This window comes from Fukomys damarensis, unplaced genomic scaffold (genome assembly GCF_012274545.1).
Source record: "Fukomys damarensis isolate Sample0158 unplaced genomic scaffold, DMR_v1.0_HiC HiC_scaffold_34, whole genome shotgun sequence".
Taxonomy (NCBI): domain Eukaryota; kingdom Metazoa; phylum Chordata; class Mammalia; order Rodentia; family Bathyergidae; genus Fukomys; species Fukomys damarensis.
In genome coordinates this window covers 5509001-5518892 of record NW_022900946.1, presented here as the reverse complement: position 1 = coordinate 5518892, position 9892 = coordinate 5509001, and the positions used below count along the sequence as shown (strand labels likewise).

At 46.8% G+C, this 9892-nt stretch overlaps 1 protein-coding gene and 1 long non-coding RNA gene across 2 annotated transcripts in view; one reads left to right on the top strand and one right to left on the bottom strand.

Moving 5' to 3' along the window:
• Positions 1-9597, bottom strand: part of LOC104861852 — a 23937-nt gene extending 14340 nt beyond the window's left edge. The window contains exon 1 of the long non-coding RNA XR_780126.3: positions 9402-9597. This is a non-coding gene — a long non-coding RNA (uncharacterized LOC104861852). The remainder of the gene's footprint in view (positions 1-9401) is intronic.
• Positions 8818-9892, top strand: part of Scnn1b (sodium channel epithelial 1 subunit beta) — a 55223-nt gene continuing 54148 nt past the window's right edge. Inside the window, exon 1 of the mRNA XM_010623457.3 lies at positions 8818-9319. Within this exon, the coding sequence (XP_010621759.1) occupies positions 9269-9319 (51 nt within the window). The 5' untranslated portion in view covers positions 8818-9268. The remainder of the gene's footprint in view (positions 9320-9892) is intronic.

Sequence of the window (9892 nt, the reverse complement as noted above, 5' to 3'; positions counted from 1 at the left end):
ACAAAAAAAAAACTCTTCACTATCATTAAATATTTACACTTGGTCTTGGCCAAAAGGCTGAGGAGAGGTAAATATTTATTTTAGTGTTCAATTGTTTCTATCTCATCGATAACTTTCATAGAGTTTTTATGAGTCAATACCCAAATAAGATTCATCTACTACAATGGTCAAAGTTTCCCTTAAATTGCTTTTAATTTCTAGAATTCTCCTCAGTCTCCACTTGCTTGTTTCTTTCAGTGGTTTTGTTGAAGAAACTGGGTCATTTTGGTTTTCCTGGTCACATTCCAATGGTGTCATTTAGCATGTTCTTGTGTTCCTAGACTTACTGTACTTTTGCAGTTCTATCCAGAGACATGGTCAGATTCAAGTTCGTGTTTTTGTTGTTGTTGTTGTTTGTTGTAGTTTTCTTTTTGGCAAGACTGCTTCCTAGATGATATTGTACATTTCCACCAGGAGATACACAGTATCTATTTGTCCTTTATCTCATGACATTAGCAGCTAAACATGGTCATTGCCTCGATTCATTAAATTATTTGAAGTTCAAAGTGTCGAGCTATCAGTGTACTTCCGTGGTAGAATGTTTGCCTAGTATGCATGAGATCAGCAGACATATCCCCACCAACACACACCAAAGAGGTTGCAAATTGCTGAATGTTCAGATGCTAGTTTTTCCTTCTTTTATTAGCTAGGATATACCTAGAAAAGAAAACCTCCCCCAGTCAGCCGAATGGTTTCCCTCCAGTTGTATTTGTATAGGATTTTCTTGATCTCCCCCTTTATTTATAAGTTAGTACAATAATAATTGGCTCTTTAGTGAATTAGTCAACTATTGCTACATAACAAATTACCATACTTGATAACTTAAAACAGTGCACATTTATTATATATCACAGATTCTGCAATCAGGACTCCCAGCCAGGCTTAGCTCTGTTTCATGATCTTTAATGAAGCTGCAGCGTGTCACTTAGGATTTAAACCTTATTTTAAAGGGCACAGGGATTTAGCTCAGTGGTCCTGCCACCTGCCTTGCAAGTGCAAGGACTCAAATTTGATCCCCAGTACCAAAAAAAAAAAAAAATTAAACCTTATTTTAAAGCTTGACCCAGGAATGCAGCTATTGGCAGGATTCAGTACCTTAAGATTATTGACCAAGGGTCTTGGGTCCTGCTGGTTGTTGCCTGGAAGCCACCCCATCTCCTTGCACATGGCAACTTGCTTCACCCAGGCCAGCAAGATGGCAGCCATTGTCTTATATAATCCAATCCCAGGAGTGACCAGTCACCCTCTTCCATCTTTGCTACTAGAAACCAGCCACTCAGTCAGGCTTCCCAAGGAGAGGGGACCATGCAAGGGTGTCATTACCTGGGGCTGGAGTCATGCAGGGCCAGCTGAGAGTCTCTCTGCCATACCTACCATCCCCCAGAGATGGTCGGTGAAATCCCCTTTTTAAGAAAAGGACTCGGGTCACTGAGGGGTTACTCCATCTGCTATCAGCCAGAGAAGCAGGGTTAAAGCAGAGCACCCCATTGCTGCTTTCAGTGCTGAGCTTTTCATTAAGACCCTAACCTCACCTACCGAAGAATACAAGAGACAACACGACCTCCAGAACGCGTACTCCATACAACGCAGTCTCCTCGTCCATAACAAGAAGCTCACCGTGTCTAGTTTACAGACTTCCAAAGGATGAAAAGAGTTCATCTACATAAAATGTTCAGAACAGTGGCTGGCAAGGTAAGGGCCACTGTTGTCATCTTTGAAATTAGTCGTAGTGATACTGCTGTGACTAAATCCTACTTTTTCAGCTCCCCAAATTGCTCACTTCTTCCAGACTGCCTGGCCCTTCTTTGGCTGTCAGTTCTCACTCACTAGAAATACGCTGCTCTCAGAAGCCCAAGTCTCATGTAAAGTTTCTGTGTTCCCTGCCAGCGTGATCCAGTGACTCCAGGCAACTGATGTAGCAAATACCCTCTGAAGTGAATCCGACTCTTAAACACCCCATTGTCTGGAGGGACCTGGTCCTAAATTAAACCAAGTCCCTTCTATGGGTTTTGTTGCTGTTGTTTCCATACTGGGGATCGAACTCAGGACCTGAGGCAGGCAGGGTGCCACCTTAACACATCCGTGGCCCTGCCTTCTATTGTTTTGCAAAGCATTAACTGTACATCAGAATCTGTTTTGTTTTGAGGTGATTGGAATCAAATCAAGAGCATTTTCTATACCCTCAGCATTTTTTTCATTTTTTAAATTTTGAGACAGTGTCTCACTAACACCCTTAGTTACCCAGGCTGGGCTCAAACTTGTAATCCTCTTGCCTCAGTATCCCAGAGGGCTGGAAGTTTTAAACTTCACAAGTGACATGTGAATATATGTCTAAAAAAAAAAAAAGAGAGAGAGAAGCCATGGAGTGGAAGATAAAATTCACCCTGACCACACACCCTGTCTCTGTTCCCTTCCTTTCTTTCCCAGAGGTAACCACTGCTAATAGTTTGATATGTATCCTGCTCATTCTACATCCAATCTGTATCTGTCTGTTTTCCATTACTATAATGAAATACCTGAGACTGAATACCATTATAGAGCAAAGAAGTCAGTCATCTCTCAGTTCTGGAGTTCAAGGGCATGGCACTGACATCAGCTTAGGTCTGGTGAGTATCTCATGGCAGATGACAAGGAAAGGAGGAAGCAGTCACGTGGCTGATGCAACAAGACGAACAAGCCAGACATGACAAGCCAGAGCCAGGGGAGGCGAAACAGGCTTGCTTTTTTGGGAGACAGGCTGTCACTGTGTAGCCCAGGTAGGCTTCACATTTGTAATTCTCCTGCCTCAGCCTCCTAAGTGCCAGGATCACAGGTGTGCACCACTGTGCCCAGCTAAGGTTTGCTCTTTTTAAAACCCTCTGGCCAGCTCTGATTCAGGGTCCAATGAGAATGACCTTAACCTTTCTGAGGGCAGGAAATCCCACGCTCCACCTCTTAAAGTCCCCACCACCTCTATGCTGCACACTGAGGACAAAGCCCCAGTGTTTTTTGCTTTGTTTTGTTTTTGGTACTGCAGATTGAACACCAGACCTTGACATTGAGCTACATTCTCTACCCTTTTTGATTTCTTATCGTGAGAAGTCTACTCTCTTTTTATTTATTTACTTACTTATTTATTGGTATTTTTTATTTTTTTGAGACAGGGTCTCACTATGTATTTGAGACTGACCTGGAACTCACTACGTAGCCCAGGCTGGTCTCAAACTCACAGCGATCCTCCTGCCTCAGCCTCCTGAGTGCAGGGATTACAGGCCTGTGCCACCACGCCCAGCTGAGACAGTCTACGTCTCTAAATCACTCAGGTTGGACTTAAACCTGTGACCCTCCTGCCTCAGCCTCCCAGAGCATTGGGACTACACATGTGTATCATCATGCCCAGTTCATTCTCCACAATTCTTATTCAGTTAGTCTGACGTACCCAAAAGAACTGAAAACGGGGACAGAAACACTGCACACCCATGTTCAGAGGAGCAGTATTCACAAATGCCCATAAGTGGAGACCACCATGCATCCACTGACAGGGTGAGTGGAGAAACAAAACCCAGCACATCCGCACGATAGGATGTCCCTCAGTTTTTAGAAAGGAAAGTATGACACTTGCTCCAACATGGATAAACCTGGAGGACAATAAGCTAAGTGGAAGAAGCCAGGCAAAGGGGAGGTTCTGTCTGACTCCCTTCTGCAAGGTGCTCAGTCATCCAATTCACAGAGACAGGGAGCAGGATGGGCCAGGGCTGGGGAGAGATAGAAGGTGCTGGGGGTAAGGTTCAGTGGATCTACTTTCAGTTTGGGAAGATAAAGAAGTCCTGGCACAGGACAGTGGTTTTGGTTGCAAAACCACATGAACGGACTTAATGCCGCGGCACTGTCTGTGGAAAACAGTTACTATGGAACCCTCACGGTAAGTGTCTTTACCACAACAAAACACAAATACAAACATGCCAGCCACATAAGTCCTCTAAAGGCCCCCACCCAAACCCCACTGGAGAACAAAGTCCCTACCCTCCTCCAGCCTGCCCATGCTTTGCTTCAACCCGCAGACCTCCCTGTTAGTATCCCCTCCTCAGCTGACTCCTGCGTGCACAAACTGGCCCCCACTTGGACCTTTACAAACCAAGCCCGCTCCCCGCCCAGGGCCTTCCCCTGCTGTTCCCTCTGCCTGGCACAGTCTCCTCTCTGGCACCTGCAGGGACGGCTTCCTCCTCTCTCCTAAAGTCCTTGCTCGGGGGTCTCTTCTGATCACACTGTTCAGAATTCAATATCCACCCCATCTCCTGTGGCCCAAGGTTACAGTTTGTGTCTAGGTGTCTCCCCGAAGCCTCATGCGGTCATAGGTGGGCTTTTGGGAGGTGGCTGGATCTGGAGTGTGTGATGCTGGGATTAAGGGTGTGTGATCACTAAATCAGTCCACTAGTTGTTTTGGCACTGTTCTGGGTAGGGTTGGGGCTGCCCTGGTCTGACTGTGAATGCTACCTGCCCTCAGAGTTAAGACAAGGGACAGAAAGAGGCTCCTTGCTTGTCACTTGTCCTTGCTGCCTTCTGCCTGCTTTTTCTGTGATGCCCTTTTGCCCTGCCACCCCGCCTTGGAGCCAGCCAGCGATGGACTGAAACCTCTACAAACTGTGAGCTACAATAAACCCTTCCTCCTTTAACTTTGGGTGTCAGGTATTTTGTCTCAGGAATGAGAAAATACCTGCATTTATTTTTACCATGGCAGCTCCTACCATCCAGACAATACGTTATCCTGCTTATTTTTATGTTGTCTGCCAGCAAAGGACAAGCTTGACAGGACAGACATTCTTGTCTCACCGGTGTATCACTGAGGGCCAGAAAAAATAAACAATACTCAATAATATTTGTTGAATGAATGAATAAATAAAATATCTCCTGCTATTTTCATATGAATCATTTTGACTCCATCTTACTCTTTTTTTTTTTAATTGCAGCAGCGTATTGGGCAATATGAACGTAACTTACTGTGTATTATCACTTTTTTTCTCTGCACATGTAGAATGCTCTCAGCCAGTACAGTATTAAGAGTGTTTTTAAGTCTCCAGGTGCCCAGATGCAACTGAAAACCTCCGTAGTGAAGTGACAAAGTTGGTTCTCAGGGCCTCCTCTTTCCCAGGTCAAAGCCCCAGGAACCAGGCCAGTGGGTAGAGAAAACGGAAAGTATGTGCCTGGAGTGGCCAGGTGAGCCCTGAGAGACGCCAGCCTGGCTGTGCCCTGTGGGATCTGGGCTTGTGGTTGGATTTCTGGGAACAGAGGGGGAAGTGCCAGGCTTGGCAGGGGCTGGAAGCTTTCATGACCAACCAGCCAGGCAGAGCGAAGAAAATCATGGGGAGGTGGCAGAGGCCCCACACTCAAATGTCCAGGGAGCAGAAACAAAAGGCTCAGGCTGGTTACAAGAACACTGCTCTTGGGGGCTGGGGATTTGGCTCAGTGGTTCCGCCTGCCTTGCAAGCCCAGTACCAAAAAAAAAAAAAGAACACTGCTCTCACATGGCCTGGGGCCTACAAGGACCTGAGAACCCATTCAGTGGCTGCTACCTCCAAGCCACCCAGGCCAAGCAGGAATAGGAGCCCCATGTCATCCCTATCTCCTGATTGCTCATTTTCCATAGAATCAGGAAAGCAGCTTTTGCATTAAATTCCCAGATATTTCCTTGTTTTTTAACAATGCCTCAAAAATTTTAAAAGCATCAAGTTCCGTCCCCAGTACCACGAAAGTCAATCAGTTACTCAATAAGATGAGCTGATAAAATGTTTAAACTGGGTCCCCACCCCCACACTGGCCAATCCAAAGGTCTCCAAGCCTCGGTGTTTGTGTCTGTGTCACAAAGCCACGTCTCCTACCTCAGACTTGGGTCCTGTCCCACAGGCTTTGCCACTGTTTGGGCACGGTCCTTGACACCCACGAACTATTTCCTTATCTGCAGAATGGGAATGATAACAGAACTCATCCCATAAGATTATTTGGGAGAACGAAGGAGACTTACCCAATAATATTGGTCAGTAGGAGTGGTAACAGTGAGGGAGGCCTGGGGAAAACTGGGAAGAGAAAGAGGAATGACTAAACAGATAGGCCCAATATAAGGATATGTGTGGTGACAGAGGGGCCTCCAGACAGCCAGGCAACTCTGGGTCTAGCTCTGTCTCGGTAGGTGGTGGCCTCCCAAGACATAGCTTCTCATCCTGTGCTTACACAGCTGCCAGTTGGAGCCTAACTCTAGGACTTTACAATGGCACTTGTTGTGGTTTTACCTTCTTAGTTTGGGATGAAGACATTCCAGTCTGTCAAGATTCTGCAAATGGATGTATTAGCTGTCCCTCCTGACTTCCTTCTTTTGTAGTTTGAATAAAATTTTACTAGAACCAGCTGAGTCTTTTAATTGCCCTGCAACAGAAACCCCCAAGAGGTAGGGCTAACTTCAGGTATGGGTTTAGGTGGGTCAAACGATAATACCAGGACCTAGTTTATCTGTGCTATCTTTCTAGGTAGGATCCATTCTCATGCAGCCTCTTCAGGGCTACAGCTCCACATCTGAGTGACTCCCAAGTCAACAAGAGTCCCTGAGAGTTGAAAGAAAAAGTCTTTGTGTAGAGTTTCATTAACCATGGATAACCTGACTTGGACCATTTTCCCTTTCCAGAGCAACCCATTTTCCCAAGAGGAATACAACATGCCGAGTACCAGGCTTGGCCCATATCAACCCTGAATAAGATGGTGATAAATGAAATCAACACCTCCCAGATCAAAATATGGATCAGAGGAGAAAAGGGGATAATGACTCCAAGTTGGTGTGCCACCCAAAGAAGAGTATTTATCTTATCACCCACACAAGGCGTTAAATTGTAGCTAAAAGGACAATATGTCTTCAACATCTAATACCCCCCTTGATCATCAGGGCTGGCTGGGCTGATCTTAGATTCTCTTTGGTATCTCCTGCACCTACGAGAGTCATACTAACTGATTAAAAAGAGCAGGAGGACTATTCTCCCACAACAGTGTTAAACATTCAATTGAACTATTTTTGGTCACTTACAGATCCTCCTACCCCAAACCAGTCATCTATACATCAGACATGAGTTCCTCTAACGCTGCCATTATTCAACCATCTTCATCTCAAAAAAGTGTACTTAGGAAAAAAAAAAAAAAAACTTGGCCAAATGATCCATAGTTCCAACACTGAGCTAACGTCCACTTCCAACTAGAGCCTACTAAAGGCAAAGTGGTGGTGGGGATTGCTCCTCAGGAAGCCAAGCTACCTATAAGAACACAAGACTCTTTGTCCACAATTATTCTGTTTTGATACTGGGGACAGACTTCAGGACCTTGCACTTGCGAGGCAGGCGCAGCGCCACTGAGCTAAACCCCTGGCCCTGTCCACAATTGTTTAAACAAATCCTAACATCAGCCAGCTAGCCTGGAGTTCCCAGCCACCCCAAAACTCCAATCCCCACCTAGTACCAGAAATCACGTCACTAAAGGAGAGTGTCGGCTATACAGAGCTGCCCGCATCAGCAGAGTCTCCTGGGGGGCTCATTCTGATAGTGTCCACGAGAAAACAGTGCTGACCCAAAAGAGAAGTCCTCACAAATAACACGCATTGGGTTGAACCATATGAAGTGGCCCCTTTTGTAGACAAATAATAGTCAAACAGCAACAGTTTCATACAGTCACATGTGAAAATGATAAAGCAGCAGTTTTCAAGGTGATCCACAGACTCCTGGGGGATTCCAAAGACCCCATCCTGAGCAACCACATTGTTTCCTAAGGATACCAAGATGTTAGTTGCCTTTCACGGAGCTGACATTTGCATTGAAAGTGCAAAAGCAGCAGTGGGTACGTCAGTCTTTTTCTGTTGCTGAGGACACAATGGCACAGGCTGGGCCAGTTACAAAGAAGGGAAGTTTGTTTGGGCTCACAATTTGGGACCACAGTCAAGGAGCTGCAGCTGGTAGGGTCCCGAGGCAAGACACACGGGAACACGTGCGTGCATGTTGGGCGGCCTCTCTTGTGACCCCACCAGTATCCCATCATGGCGGCTTCACCCTGATGACTGTATTTCATCCTAATGACCTCCCCCAGGCCCCACCTCTTTACGCCATAAGGGGACACAGAACTTTTCAATACCATCCAATTCAGATTAAACTCCAAAGACCTTTCAAAGAGGACAAACTGTGTTCAAACCCGTGCATCCAATTATATCAAGTTGAAATTCCTCACTGACTTCAATTAAACAGAAAGACCCGCCACAGACTGGACTCACAAGCACATGATACTTCTGCCCTCTTTCATTAAGCTCATTAAAATTCACAAAAATGCTCAAGAGAGCCCTTCTTCTCACTAACACTTTTCTTCCAGAAAGTATTTTTCATAAAAGCGTGTTACTTGTATCAACATGGAATGAGTTTATTACTGCTACGGTGTGATAAATTTAGAAATATTTCTTTAAGTATCCACATTAATTTCTTGTACAGAAACTGTCAATAGATAAACCCACATATACAAAAACTCTCCCGGTCGTCAATACGTTTTAAAAGTGCAAGTGAGGGCCAGAGATTTAGCTCAGTGGTTCCGTCACCTGCCTCAAAAGCACAAGGACCCAAGTTGGATCCCCAGTACCATTAAAAAAAAAAAAAAAAAAAAAAGTGCAAGTGATTCCAGAGAACAAAAACTTAAAGAATTGCTGCATAAGGACAACAAAATATTTGTGAAAGGAAGTGCTGTTTCCCTGGAAAGAAGGGTGCTGATGTAATCATGCGTGGATTCATGCGCGGAAGTGGCCTCCTGGGATGAAGGGAAGAAAGTAAGGAGACAGGAAATTGGGTGTCTTGGTCTGTTGTTAATAACACGGTACCACAGACTAGGTACGTTATAAAGCAAAGAAGTGTATTTTGGCTTCCAGTTCTGCCTCAAGCTGGAAGGGCTGCATCTGGAGCTACTCTTGCTGGCAGAGCCCCAAGATAGGGCCAGCTTTTGCAAAAGATAGGTGCTCTGCACCTGCCTTGCTAGCACAAGGTCCTGAGTTCGATCCTCAGTACAGGGACAGGATGGGCTCTCCAGAGACTGAGCCCCCCAGGTTTTTAGAGCAGACCCACTCAGAAGGTAACCGGTTATTCACCCTGTAATAGCATAAAGGATAACCCTTTCAGAAGGAAGGCAGGGTCCTAATCAGCTCTTAAGGGCCCCATCTCACCGCCACGAGTTTCAAGAGGGATAAACCATGTTCATCCGGCTGGGGAGCAACTGGCAGCTGCCCAAGGCTGGAGCACAGGTGAGTCACCCGGAGCCCCAAAGCTCGGGGAGGGCTGCAGGATTTCTAAGGCAGAGGTTGAGCCCCAGAGCAAGACCCCCACCTGGGAGCAGTGTTGGAGGGGCCGAGGTGAAGGAAGAAAGTCCCTGGGAAGTAGGTGAGCAACTTGCGATGATCCCAGCACCCTGAGGCCGAGGCAGGAGGACCAAGGAGTTCAAGGCTATCCTGGGCTACACAGGGAGACTATCTCAAACAAAACAAAACGCAAACACCCAACTCGCCCTGGATCTTCAGACCTGCACGGGTGAGGGCGAGAGGCGGCATGCGCGGTGGTCTTGGGGGGGAGGGGTGTTGTGTTCTGGGGGACGCACGGGAAGCAGGACGGGGTTGGCCCACTGGCAGGTGAGTGCAGTGGAGAGTTGCGAGGCACGCGAGGAGGGCGCGTGTGGCCCCGTCTGGGGCGGTGGGCCTCGCTCCCGAGTCGACGCACCTGAGCGCGGGGTAGAGGACGGATGAGGGAGGCTCCTGGGGAGCTGGCGAAACAGGTGGCGATGACAGGCAAGCTCCGCCCGCGGGCTCTCCCGGGCTCCTCCG